Raw genomic sequence first — 14,353 nt, forward strand, 5'->3', positions numbered from 1 at the left:
AATGGAAAGATGAAAAATTCATCATCCGCAGTAGGGTATTTCATTTCACAGTTTCTTGTCGAAGACGAAATTTAATGGTGTAATAAAGAGTTTAAGAGAAATCCTTTCTACAGTCTTTCTTTTCAAATACAACTAGAAGTCCTCTTGGATACTTGGAAAAACGAACAGTTTTCTTTATCAAGTTCAATCATCAGGAAAATTAGCTGGTGTAAAAGCAGCTTCACGAAACAATAAAACTGCCTCATCACTAGCCATAGTTCCATCAAAAACACTACAATCTAAAGAAAAATCAACAGTGAACAAGGTTTGAAAAAAATCGCAGAAGAATGACCAAAACCGTGTCTGCCATTGACATCGTAAGCGGTCAGCGCTAACTCAGTTTCAAAGGGAATAGTTCTCTGACTTGACAGTATTGCTTGTCAACAGATGCAAAACTGGCAATGGAAACTTAACAAAGCTAAAAGATCCCTGCACCTGTTCGAGTTTAAGTTCTTCTGCCCCCAGTTTGTCGTAAAGGTCTTTATAAGAAGCATTCAAAGCAGAGAGCTGATCCTGTACGGGCGAAGAGTTCACCAGTTGATGATCCACGCTGTGAACAAGCTTCTGGCCAGCCTCATTGAGGGAATCGACGTCATCTTTACCATTCTCAAACACAGACAATAACGTCTAAACGAAATCACAATCAAATAAGAAACGTGTTAAAAAAGTGAACGTAGGAGGCAAATGATAGAGATCTCGAATTCCGACTCACCTTTACTGTGTCTCTGTTGGCTTTCGCTTTGTTTACATCTGCTCCTAATTCACTTGGGGAAGCCAAAGTGGTTTCGGCGCGGTTCAACATGCGTTTGACTTTCTCAGCAGCGTCTTCGTACTGCTTCAGTTTCTGATGGACATTGTCAATCTCGCTCTTCTTGGTCTCCACGACAGCTGTCATGACTTGCCAGCGATTTGATACTTCTTGGTTGAGCATTTTGATGGGTTCCAATCCTTCTGTGATGTTAGCTGCATCACAAGCGTTGCTGAGGGCCGTCGCCGCTGAAATGAAAAACTCGTAAACCGGTGCGTGATTTTTGACGTCCTCTTGAAGAGCCTAGAAGCCATAACAAAAATTAAACGTTAGCCAATGATAAAATTTAAAATTATTTCTACCTTCCGAAGAACGGACTTCATCTGAGAATTCTCGATAAGAAAAATAAGGAAACATAGGAGAAGATTTAGACTCAGATCCTAGTCCGCAAAGCACTGCATCACTATTTTCTTGTTTTTCTTGTTGTCGTTTTTACTAAAATCGATCAAAAAAGAAAGTCTGATGGAAAAAACCCAAGCCATACTCAAGCAAATCAAAGTTCTCACCGTTAAATTCTTGCGTTGACCATTCAAGCTTTCGAAATTGCAAAGAACTGGAGTGAGGTTGATGACTTTCTGTTCTGTCTCTCTGAGCCAAATGTTCAATGCGCGGTACGCGTCATCGTAGTTATGGGCCAATGGAAACACTTGCTCAATGACAACGTGTCGACTGTCGCTTCTAACTCGCACTCCTTCCCAAAGGGAACGGGTGGCTACCACACGGGTTTCAAATTGTTTCTTATCCGGGGCTTCCTCAGCTTTGCCAAGAAGACTCTCTGCAGCTGGGAAGAGGTAGTCGGAGATTGGGCGAAGGCGGCCTACTTCTCGAGTGACGATCTGGAAAAGGAAAACGTGTCTCAACTTGGCTCGATGAGTTGTGCTCTAAGGCAAGGCACTTAACCCTCACAATACCTCCCTCCATCAAGGACGATAAAGGAGAATACATGGGTACCAGAGAGCTGTGAGACGGAAACTTAACGTTGGACTTGCATCCCAACACTCCAGGCCGCTCTACGCTACAGATACTGGAATAAGCTAAGGCGGTAACGAACCTCAAGGCTCGTTAAACTTATACATTCCGTCGCACAATAACTAACCTCATGAGATGCTCTCTGTTCTTTTATGACGACAAACTCGGCTGATACAGGTTTAGCTCGAGTCAGAGACTTGTCCAGCTTTACAACCCTTCTGTCAAAGTCATCAAAGGTGTCAAACACTCGTTGTTTCTCCGTCAGCGCCGTTTCGAGTCTTCGGCGACGATCCGTCAATTTCACCGTCACTTCGTTGATGGTCGACTTCGCTCGGTTGATGCTCGAGTGAACTTCGCTGATGACTTCGGGTTCGCCGTTGTTTTCTCTGATGATCCATTCGCCAGTCTCTTCCATAGTGTCAATTTTTCTTCGATGAATGACAACCTCCTCTTCCAGATTCTAGCAAGATGAAACAGAAACTACTTAACGTTTCGAAAGATAGCTTAATTTAGTTACTCCTTTTTCTACTTTATTGCTTTTGCGCAACAAGGAAACTAACAGTTCTGGGAAATCTCTCGCAAGGAACGTAACATTTAAGGTCTTCATAAATGAGAAAGTTAACAATAAGCGTCAGCATAATGTATGCGAAGAAAGACTCCAAAGTTTATCGCCTTGCAACGAAACCACTGAGTTTAGAACGAGTTATGTGAAGGGCTATATAGTGAATACATAAGCAATTTCGAAATTTTATGTAGGACTTCCCTACTATGACAACCTTTAGGAAAAGGCCACAGGGCAAAAGCGCGTCATGAGAGAGTTTTAGATCCACGTTTGGTGTGTTCACCGCAAACGTCAAATCGCGGTCAGCAGTTTGTGGTTAGAAGTTTCGAGACTTTCAGCTTTCTAGACCGACGTCGGCTTTCACCTGGAAAAAAAATCGATATGTGCGCCACCATCTTGAATTACACAAAGGATAGAGGTCCTTCATTTCAAATACAAAATGTGGCCAAAAGATTGGTTTTCTAGCATCCCAAACAGATTGGTTATGAAGTAAAGACTTTACCTCACATATATTTACAGGACATACGCGAGAACTTTCGAACAGGAAGGAAAAAAGCATCAATGGAGTTCAACTACCTGAAAGTGCCTTGCCCGAAGTTCAAGCGTGGCCGGCAAACGGCGAACGTGACCGCTAGAGTCTTTTCACGTGACTCTTAGCAGTATTCAGAGATAAGCGTGGATCTAAAACTCTCTCATCAGTCAACAGACAACGTCAGTCGGCAACCTTTGATGGTAGAGGTAAGCTATTCTTTAATGTACCTGAACGTGTTGTAATTGGTCCCGGATGTTGTCCAAGTCTGTGACAACGACCTCAACTGAAACAAAACTCATGATACCCATCACTTTCGTCTCAATCTCATTTCCAGCTCCCTGGAAAACTTCCACGGTCCGGATGTACTTCTCCAGTTTGACTTTTCTCTCTTTCAAGCGAATCTGTCGAGAGAAACGATGCAAGCTCCTCAGCACTGGTATACTGTTGAATTCAGTATCCTTCTTCTGTCTACAAACTGCTATGGGTGGATTTTTAACCCTTTAATCAAATATGACTGATTTCTAATTTCTCTTTACAGTCTCACCCTTGAATCAAACGTAAAGTTGACGAGAATCAAGGAAATGATCACCAATTAAAGATGCTCTTGATTGTTATACAAACTCTCCTTGTTAGTTCTTTAGGAACTGTATAGAGAACAGTATGGAGAATATGCATCTTTAAGTTAGGGTGTATCGAGTAAAGGGAAGATAGACTATGCCGGAATAGATTAAGTTTCTGTCTTAATCACCTGCATGACTCTGTTGTCTTTGATAATAGTGATGATATACTCGTTGTTGGTAACCTGCTTGGACAATCTCAGTAACTTTATTTCCGTCTTTTCCAACACGTCAATGCATTTCTGTTGACAAAGACCCACACACATCCATGAACTTCAGTTAATTGCCTCCGAAACGAAAAATTTCTCAAAAACACTGTGACTGTTTTGTACTTACGTTAACTTTGATGAGTTCTTCCTTAGCTTGTCCGATGTTAAAGCCGACTTTAGGCTCGGTTCCCAGAATACCCTCTGCTTCAGCCATGACTTGTTGCATCGGTTGTAACGCTTCTTGCACCTGAAGCCAAGACAACATTAGTTATTTTTTTGTTTAGAAAAAAAAAAGGCCAAGTATGAACCCTTGTAAAGGGGGAATCTAGCTATCAAATGTTTTTACACAGTTTACGTTTCATTGTTTTGTTGTTTGTTTGTTTTTTTGTTTGTTTGCTTAATTGCTGGACTGCCTCACTGCTTTTCTCACTCTCTGAATGACAAATTGAGCAAGAAACCAACTCAGAGTATGCCAGACGGAATTAATGAAAGGCTGACTGACTGACAGAAAAAAAATTCACAAAAGACACGCATTTCTGCAATTAAAGTGAACGTTGCAAGAGTAAAAAAATGCACTTTTACACAAAGTCGGTACACACCAATGCAAGGGTCTTGTTGGAATTTCTCAGTTCTTTTTCTCCACCGAGCACTTTCGTATTTAACGCCTCCCATCGTCTCTTAACCTCCTCCACTTCACCGATCACCATGACAACGTCGTTATTGATTAACAGCTCATGACACACGCCAATCAAAGCCTCGGACATGGCCAAAAGGTTCTGGAACACTGGTCTGTGGTTCTCCATGTCCTCACGCAAAGCCTGTCAAACGAAAGTTAAATCTTAAAGATATATTTAAATTTAGTGTCACAGTTTGACGAACCTAACGAAGCGTAAGAAATTTGGCCTAAGCTCCGTGCTAAAATAGAAGAAAAAACATAAATAAGTAAAATAAGCCCCCAAGTCACCTTGAGTTGTTCTTGTTTCTGTGACATGATTGTGAGGTCGCCTACGTCACCGAATCCCAAAGCCAGTTCGTCAAATTTCTTCTCGCTCTCGCTTAACCACGTGATCACCTCCTTTCGCACTTCCACGTAGCCAAATACGCTCGGTACCAGTTTACCAAGACTCCTATTCCGCTCGTCAATCCCTGCTCTTAAGCTTTCCCAGCGGTTTTTCACATCCGCAAGTCTTAACTCTATGTTGCTTTTGTCGGGTATGGAGTCTGCCCGTGTTAGCATGTCAAAACCTGCTTTTCTGAGTTCTTCGTACAGAAGAGCATGGAGTTCGATGTCTTCTTTGATGACCTTAAAATTCATAGCATTTGCTATCAGTTCCATACTAAAGATATGGTCGCTAAGATTATGAAACTGTGACAAACTGACCGTGGCGACAATTTGCTCCGCTCGACATGAAGAATACTTTCCTTACATAGTTGTCTCTACGAGAGTATATTCTACCTGCAACTGCTTTTACAAATTCTACCTGGTTTGAAGTTATGGGAAAATCGCAACGACTACTTTTTATAACAGGACATGCAAAAAGGCTTCTCGCCTTGCGTGTCTAACTACTTTTTTCAGATATATTCTAACGACTGAATCATAATCCAAACCAACTACGCCATTCAGTAGCACAAAAACGAACAACTAAACTGCTTTCACTTGCATGGTAAAACATTTAAGTTACATTCACAATTTGAAAAACTTGAGCCACTTTCCTGAAAAAGCACAAGAATCTGTAATGGAGGCCACATCACAACTGCTGTGGCCATCATTTTTGTCATCGAGGCAAAACTAACAAACACAAGAAACTAAAAAACCTTTCAACCCAAACAGAACTCAGTCATTCACTTGGGAAAAAGGAAACGTTTTAATGTTTTGTCGTTAAATATATACAGCATACGGAGATAAACCTCTGGCCATTAATTAAGCGCCAAGTTACCTTCAGTCCAGAACCTTGCTTCTTGATCACACTTGGCTTGATTGACAGCATGCCAAGGGCCTGGAATCGACTCTCGGTGTCATACAGCCATCTTTCAAAGTCGTCTAGCGCCTCGTTGAATCCTTGACAGCGGTAGAGCGCAGTTTGTACATGCGCGATCCGATTTTTGATTCTGTCCTCAATGTTGCAGTACAGATCTGTAACGCTTTGAACTTTGGACTTGGTTGCATCCACAAACTTTTCGTTTTCTTTGTTGTCCTTCATCAGTGCCAGTCCATCCGATTGTAACGAGCCTAATTTGGGGCGTCGCTGAGCTAAAGCGACCTTAGAGGCCTTAAAAAGAAAACATCGAGACACAGTTAAAATTGCCAAAGGTAGGGACAGCGAGTGAACAAAAGGAAATCCTTTCTTTGAGAAGTCAGACCACGAGATTTTGAGAGTTGATTTGGGTTCTTTTAACCCTTTCACTCCCAAGATCTTTTTAGTAATTCTCTCTACTATCTGCCATAAAAATTCTTAAGATGTTGGTTCGGAGAATTTGGTATTGAGTACCAATTCTTTATTCTCATCACTACTCAGATTGATATTGTAACGCTATTGTGAAAAGACGTTGTCTTGGTCACTCGTGGGAGTTAAAGGGTGAAGAAAGGGCAATCGTGGACAGGAACAGTATCAAGTTCTTTCAATTTTTCAGACCCTTAGCATTCGAGTTTTATCATACTAATGATACTTGGAACACCCCCTAATGCCTAAGAAAAAAAGCTCAAAATCGTACGAGAAGTGCAAGCAACTCTAGAAGGTGTGAAAAGTTGAGAAATTCACTACCGCTATAAATTTAAATGATCAGTTTCCTTTAAGAATTATTCTCACCTGAAGCTCAGCCAACTGTCGCTTTAGCTCTTCACTGTCACTACCGACTGATTCATCCGCGATGGCAGCGTCCACGCCAGTTAAGTCCATTTCTAACTCCTGCAGCGCAGTCATGAATTGATCCGAGGAGTTGACTTGCGCTTCAATCAGCTTCTCGCGGTTAAGCAGCTCCAATCGAATCCGTTCGTAACGATCATTGGTTGTTTGCTGATCGTTGCGCGCTTCGCGTGACATCCCGTGGTAATTGTCGAGTTTTTCGGCCAACTCGGCGCCGACCTCGTTCATTCGCTTGACGTCGCGTTCGCGTTTTTCTACAGCTTTTAGGACACCCTGAAGAGAAATCAGAGCAGTTACAGATTAAACGAGGGCAAATTCACCAATGGAAGATATGCAAATGGTGTATTGGGAAACCACACATTTATCGCTGTACTCTTTTGCTAAATTGTTCGAGAGACAGTTGATACCAGTCAAGGTCCACTGCCTTGGAAAATGCTAAGTTTATCTGAGGGATTTCGTTCGCAGTTAATCTATCATTAACTAATGAATAAAGGGGGTTACGCTTCTGAAGAAACTATGGTGCTACGTAGGTGGGAGAGTGTAACAGTGTTATTTAGTATAATCAATCGAGTTGGCAACACGCTCGAAAAGCCAGCTTTTAAACCCTTTACAGTGGCCAGTTTACGTTATCAACTCAGTTGATAATACTAAATTACATCATTAACTAAGTTAGGTTTGGAATAACCCAGCCTGAGTTACAACTGTAAGAGCACCATCTTTCATACCTTGATGTTCTGTAACTCTTGTTTTGCTATCTCTACGTCGGGCGACACACCAAGATATGATCCTAACTCAGTTTCAGCTAGTGTCACCACATCCTTCACGTTCTGCGAATTGTCGTGGTATTTTTGAGCCAGCGGTAAAACATCAGCGATTTGTGCATGTCGTTCGTTTGTTGTCTTCTTGAGCTCTTCCCATCTCTTCTTCACATCTTCCACTTTGGCGCTGATTTCATCTTGTTTCGGTCCTGGGCCTGACTTCTGCAGGAATTCAGTGGCCTTTCGGACGAGGCTGTTGTAGCTCGGTTCGTGCATCAGTACGTCGCGTCTGTCGGCCTGGACAAAAAGGAAAAATGACATCGCTAAGATAAGTGTTCAAGAATAGTGCAGCTTGTCACTAGGGGTTATCCGAGTTTTGTCGCCATAAAGAAACTAGTGGTCGCGTTTTTACGCGTCGATGAGATTCTTTTCTATAGCGTTTCACCCGACTATTCCCCCACTCCGCCCCTGGGTTACTAAACGCACTTTGGATTTCCTTACAATCTCACCTAACTCAGTTATAATTGTAATTGGAGTTTGGACGTTCAAAGGATAAGAAGACCATGGTACAATAACCACTGCAAGGAGTGGTGCTTGCGTCAAAAATAAAACAGCCACCGACGTGCAAAACTGGAACTAAGTTTTGATAAAAGGTGTTGACATGCTTTGCTCCTCTAGGAAACCCTACTAGTACGTCCTCATGTGCTTATAACAAACCCTTTACAACTCAAACTTACTGTGATTGCTATCTCCTCGTCTTTGAGTGTGATCAGATCAGGTTTCAAGGGCTTATAGTTCGAGGCCACCTCCTCCGCACGAGAAAGCCAAGAAATAAAATGATTCAGGGCTTCCTCTACAGGTTGATGGTCAACTGGAAGAGCGAACAGTCTCTGCTCCTGAAACACAAAACATGTCTATGAAAGTTTGAAAAAGATATCTAGACCAGATGTCTAAACGTCACAGAGGACAGGCTGCCAAAGAACATGGATTTTCGGACCTTTGACGCAGAGCTGCAATTTTCCTTTTGAAGGACTCGCAAACAACCGAAACATCAATGCCAACTTGAACCATAACACAAATTATAGTCATGAAGGCGGAGCGGGGCTACTCTGAAATCGCTTGAGTGACGATTTCTACCTGTACATGCCACCGATTGGAATTCAAGATCAGCGTCCTGAACAATCGGCTGTGCATGTTATGAAAGGGAAAGAAAGAAGGGCAATGTGCAAACATTCTTTCCCTCGTCCATCGCCCAAGAATAACCAACAAGCTATACAGTTGATACCTGCTGACGTGACAGGGAAGACAGGTAAAGTCTTTGTTCGCGGATTTTTATCTCCAGGACATGGAAGTTTTCTTTGATCATGTCCAGCTTTTCTTGGACATCGCGTGGGATGGCTTCACTCTCGGGTTCTCCGTTTGGTAACCTATGGCGGATAAGACAAGTAATGCTACGAAAACGGGGATGGAGAACAGCTTAAATCAAACATCATATTTTCATCAGTGTAAATGAATAAAATAATAGAATTATTCAAGTAACAGAGTCTTGGTGAACTTGAACAATATTTTATTCAATGTGTCCCAAGCGTTCCGTTTTTTATAAATTCACAAAATATGGTTTTAGACTATTTGCACTAAGAAGTCATCTTGTTAATTGTTAAAACACTTTTTCCATCAAGTCGAGGGTTCATAGCTTACTAAGAAAACGTAGGTGGATCTCCTTTGAATTCAAGCTAAGGAAATTAAGGTTTCGTTCACTTACAAGGCGCTTGATGTGTGCGCGTTCCTGATGAGCCAATCACCAGTCAGAGTCGCTGTCGTAAGCAGTGGCTTGTGTTTACTGATCTCTTCGTGAAAAGCCTGTAAAAGAAAAGTAAGCAACGTCATATGAGGCTACAAGAAAATGTTTACCAGCAGCAAATGTTTCCAAAGACATGTCATCCCTGATCTACTTTCTAGAACGTTCGGACAATATTTATTCTGAGAGATTTCGCGGTTATCAACGGCTGTACAGTACTCTCAGGGATTGTTTAAGCACAAGGTATGCGGACAAAATGGCGTGACTAACTGAGCGACTTGGAAATGCCAGTCAAAGAGAGATATCGTCAGTATTTTATATCTTTTGACCTTCAACTCCCAAGCTCTAACTGTTAATTCTCCCCTCTAGCTGCCGACACATTTCTTTGTAAATTAGTTTCGAAACTTTTGGTGTTAGACCAAGATAACTTCGACCTAATAAGTTTGAGTATTCTCGTCACCTGTTTGCTGGATAATGTATGGATGTTATAGGGAGAATTTACAAGCAAATCACTTGTGGGAGTTAAAGGGTTAACACTAATTTAGTGTAGCTGAAAAAAGCGAAGAAAAAAACAATTTTCTTTGTCACTTTTCTTACAACTGCAGGCGTCTTTGGGCGCCAAACAACATGTCAAAGAAGACTTGAAAATGTCTTCAGTTTAAGCACAGCTTCGTAAAGTTTTGCGCCATTCTATGTAAATCATATTTGAAATACTGTTATTCTAAAGTGAAAGTAAAAATTTTTTTCTTCCAATTAATATGGATAAAGAAAAAGTGTTTACCTCCAGCTCCTCAAGTCGTTTCTTGACGGCCTGTCCATCTGTGGTGTCTATGTCTATTGCTAGAAGCTCCTCCTTTTTCCCGCCGAACTTGGCAAGAAGCCTTTCAACCGCCAACTGAAACTCATTGGCTTTGCGCATGTGCTCGTCGTAATGTTCTTCAAACCGGGTCATCTTACCCTTAAGTGCATCTACCCGACTTGACAGCGCATCCATTTGACTGCGCACCGCTGCCATGTCTGTGGAAGGATCTTGCAGACTCAGGAGAGCTTCCCCAGTAACGTGAGCTCTTTCCGCTGAATTGTTTAGTTCTGATTGTAAGTTCTGGAAAGGAAGACGAGAAAACTCTAAAAAATGATTGCTTCGAATTAAAATACCTCTTAATACTTCTGTGGTTAAGTACTCCAAAGTCCAATATTTATAATTTTCGTCAAAGAAACCAAGCATGAAAACAAAAAGCGGAAAAAGTGTTTACAAAGAATTATTGCATGTTTAAATATGAAATATCAGGGTACAAATATTGCACGTGCGGGGTGAAGTTTACTTTCGAAAGTGTTAAAATATATTTCAGGTTTATAGAAATTATGCGAAAAAGTTGTTTTTATTTAACAGCGGGTACCTGCCTAAAACGGGCGCACAAACTGTTCTTTTTGCTCGAAATCGTTAAATTAATCGTTTCTTTAAACGAAAATACAATAAAACTATTTACTTTATGGCTCCTTTAGAACAACATAATTTAAGTGCCTGTCATTTGCATTTCGTTTGATTATTATTATCGTCCCAATCCGTGCGATGTTTGATAACGATCAAGAGCGATTACCATTTGAAAAATAATAATCACATTCACTCGAATTTGAAATTTGAAATTCCAGTTAACGTATTTCCAAGTCAAATCACTACAATTAGTAAAACCATACACAAAACCTTGCCAATTTTGTCTTCAATATTTAAGGCGTACCAACTGCATCAGTACTAAATTTAGAAAATTCCTCGAAAGGAAAAGAACGGTGTTTCCAAGATTTTAATAACATCTCGGAGTCCCTACCTCCGGTTGTTGACGATTTTTCGCTTTACTATAAAATTTCTTTTTCCCAGCCTGCAACTCGCCATTGCAATAAAAATATTCGGACGAAATACGATTTGCTTGCGGTAAAGATTGGCCAGACGATCTTCTCACACGGACATTTAAATGTTTGTTCAAACAGCCTTGCCAAATAGTTACGGCGCGAAAATATTCCTCTTTTCCACTTTCTGACACATCGTTAGCTTGTAAATTGAAGGCACGAGGTTTTCCGTCCAAAGATTTTTCCAAGAAACATCCGCAAGTTGATCGGCTCTTTGAGTTGCTTATCGTAACTCTCGCAACGGGATTTACGGTACTCTTATTCGTGGGTCCCGTAAATCTGATAAACGTTCCCCCATTCATTTGAGTACGGACTGAAGTCACCTCTTTTCTGTCGCATGAGCATTCTCCGAGCGATCGCCTCGTACGGAGTTTTAATCGCAGACTGCTAATGTCGGCGGCTTCATCAAATCTCGCGTTATTACAATGCCCAAGGCGATCCGTCTTAATTTTGCAACCTCGAGATTCACATTCTGGAAGATTACTCCAATTTTCCTTTTTGTGCATTTTAAAACTTCAATAATTGTGTTGTAAGGTAAGATCTACGTGTTCCTCGGATGAATCGATGGATTTATCGTAAGCATGATTTTATAAACAACTTCCTTCCATTCATTCGCTTGTTCGACATGAAATATCCAGAATAATCTTTGATGATAGGTTCCGATGATGAACAAATCCAGAAATTTTCCTTTTCATTGTGTATAACACAGATCTTTGCTTGGTGTTTAGACGGTTGGTGATGACTCAGGTTTCTCAAAACAATCCAGAGAACCGTTCGTCTACATAAATTTGCTATCCTAAACACTGCCCACTTAATTATACATTCACGACACCGAATTTACATTTGAGACAAGGTCGCCGTCTTTGTTGTTACGGGCTGCGCGAGTTTAAACAAAGAAACAGCTTCTTTCTCTCGGTGCACTACGTTAAACATACGATCTCAACAAAAAAGCCCTAATCCTGTGTTCCCACTGAGAAAGGAAACAGCGAAATTTTAATGTCATCTCTTGAATATACTGAGAAAAAAAATCATTTTGATTTTTGCAACCAAAAAAAATCAAGTGATGACGTGTTTCTAAGAATACATTTTACAGTAAATTCCATTTAAATAATGTTTTGAAAAGCACATTTGAAAAGTTTCTGATTCAAGATTTGTGAGGAAAGCGTAATTATCTAATCTACGAAAGTAACATTTTCCCTACTTGATAGAAAAGAAATACAATAAATGTCACAACACAAGAACACTCATGATGAAATCATGCCGGACTCATCAGATTCCATCTGCAAATCTTTAAGAACGAAAGGACAGAAAAGGCAATTTCAAAGCAACAGTGACACGCTGCAGGAATTTCAATGACGAAGAACTTTCGGAACAATGTGTTTTGAAAAAGAGAATCTCTAAAGCAGATTTCCTTTTAAGAGGCCTACAAATAAAAATACGAACAAAAGAATTATGCTTTTATTTCCTCGCTTGCTAACATCTCTTTTCACATCGGTCCGTCCTTTGTATTTTGATTCCAGTAATGTAAAATAATTAGCAAGGTTATTCTTTTGCCAAAAATAACCAAACATATAAAGCGCCTCGATGGAAACCATGCTGAGCGGTCCGTGGGAATTAACCTCCAAAATTCAACAACTTTGATTCTTTACCTTCACGTCAAAAAATTACCAAAAACCAAATTAGCTTGTTTACAAGACTGTCTTCATAAATTAACACCACTGAATATTTTGTTGTAAAGAGAGCATGAAGTAGCATCGCTGTACGTGATGTTCGAATCATCTTTCCCTCTTCCAGTGTTTTTTAGACTTTAGTCGTGTATATTTACAGAAGAGCACTATAAGAAGGCCTTGACAGTTTCTTCCTTAACAACAAACGCAAACGTGAGAAAATACATAAGTTCTTGACAAATCGAAATTTTGCCGGATTTCCCAAGGAAATGCCAGTTATATAAGGACACAATTAAAAAAACAAAACAAAACCAAAAAAACAACATTTTGAGCATTATTTTGTGTTGATGGCCCCCCCCCCCCCTCTATTTTCATGTATTTTATCCAAAAATTTGACCCTTGAAAAGGATCGGACAAAGATACAAGAAAAACTTTGGATCTAGTACAAGAGGAGAATGGAAGTACACGTGCCAACATCACATTTATGTCAACTCAAAATACGGAGACTTTGGCGTTTTTTTCTTTCCCGCTCGAGTACTAACCAAATGAGTTGACTTAAAATTCGAAATACTTATAATAATTGTAATGATGATAATGATAATGAAAATAAGAACAATAATAATAATGGCAATAATAATAATAATAATAATAACATCTCTAATAATAATGATAATAATAATAATAATAATGATAATATCTCTCCCCTCCTCTCCACACTTTAATATACTATTTATTGTATAATTTCTTTTTATTTCTCATAATACAACTGACGATGGATATTTCATCCGAAACATGTTTTGTTTTCATTAAAAAATTTAAAAAATGAACTTCAAAAGCGTCGTGTGGTTCATCAAAGCATTAATAATAATAATAATAATAATAATAATAATAATAATAATAACAAAATAATAATAATAATAATAATGATACTAATGACTTTGATATAATGAAGTTGCAAAGTTTCACGCGGAAATGGAGTAATAAAGTGAAAGAATATTTTAAAGGCACTACATTACGGTTTGTTTATCCTTAAAATTCAGCTTAGCTTATTTTCACGCTCGTCAATTTCCATTTGCAATCCGTTTCAATCTTCTCCATCTTCAGCTTACCTACTTCTTTCATGGTGTACTGCTGTCTCTTCTTTGTTCCTTATCTAACTGAACTAATACTTTGAAGTCACTGTAACGGCGCAAAAAATGTCCCATAGAATCTTAATTACAGAGGCCCCTTAGACTTCTAACTTTCTGTGAAAGCCTCACCTTTATCTTCTCAATCTCCTCCTGGATCTTTTCAGGCTCCGCTCCGAATGCACGCTGGGTATTCAGTTTGTCTTCAATTTTAGAAATCACTTCTGACAGGTTTTGTAAGGCATCATGGAAATCGTCCGCCAGAGGCGCAACATTTTCCAAGCTTCTCCGTCGGTCTGCGGTCCTATCCACGATGCTGCTCAAGGCTTCGGTCACGTGATTCACCTCTCTGGAAAGTTCCTCTTTGTCGCCAGGTTGCGCAGTTTCAACCAGGACCTCGCTGACTTTGGTGAAGTTTTCAATGATTGGTGCTCGATCAGCGATTTCGTTTTCAATGTCCTACGAGAAAAAGGGAGGGATCTTTTTAAAAACTTGTGGTGT

At 40.0% G+C, this 14,353-nt stretch overlaps 1 protein-coding gene across 7 annotated transcripts in view; it reads right to left on the minus strand.

The window, feature by feature from the left end:
* LOC113676135 (uncharacterized) overlaps nucleotides 1-14,353 on the minus strand; it is a 116,275-nt gene that overhangs the window by 48,085 nt on the left and 53,837 nt on the right. For all 7 annotated transcript variants that reach the window (XM_089189857.1, XM_089189856.1, XM_089189853.1 and 4 more), the window contains 17 exons: nucleotides 13,985-14,311; nucleotides 9,938-10,258; nucleotides 9,121-9,218; nucleotides 8,644-8,785; nucleotides 8,096-8,254; nucleotides 7,326-7,655; nucleotides 6,544-6,873; nucleotides 5,674-6,006; nucleotides 4,701-5,039; nucleotides 4,336-4,554; nucleotides 3,864-3,983; nucleotides 3,659-3,769; nucleotides 3,138-3,311; nucleotides 1,944-2,276; nucleotides 1,354-1,683; nucleotides 752-1,090; nucleotides 475-666 (listed from right to left, as the gene is read on the minus strand). In XM_089189857.1, the coding sequence (XP_089045983.1) occupies nucleotides 475-666; nucleotides 752-1,090; nucleotides 1,354-1,683; nucleotides 1,944-2,276; nucleotides 3,138-3,311; nucleotides 3,659-3,769; nucleotides 3,864-3,983; nucleotides 4,336-4,554; nucleotides 4,701-5,039; nucleotides 5,674-6,006; nucleotides 6,544-6,873; nucleotides 7,326-7,655; nucleotides 8,096-8,254; nucleotides 8,644-8,785; nucleotides 9,121-9,218; nucleotides 9,938-10,258; nucleotides 13,985-14,311 (4,197 nt within the window). The remainder of the gene's footprint in view (nucleotides 1-474; nucleotides 667-751; nucleotides 1,091-1,353; nucleotides 1,684-1,943; nucleotides 2,277-3,137; nucleotides 3,312-3,658; nucleotides 3,770-3,863; nucleotides 3,984-4,335; nucleotides 4,555-4,700; nucleotides 5,040-5,673; nucleotides 6,007-6,543; nucleotides 6,874-7,325; nucleotides 7,656-8,095; nucleotides 8,255-8,643; nucleotides 8,786-9,120; nucleotides 9,219-9,937; nucleotides 10,259-13,984; nucleotides 14,312-14,353) is intronic.

The sequence above is a fragment of the Pocillopora damicornis genome, chromosome 12 (genome assembly GCF_964200805.1).
Source record: "Pocillopora damicornis chromosome 12, jaPocDami1.2, whole genome shotgun sequence".
NCBI classification, from domain to species: Eukaryota; Metazoa; Cnidaria; class Anthozoa; order Scleractinia; family Pocilloporidae; genus Pocillopora; species Pocillopora damicornis.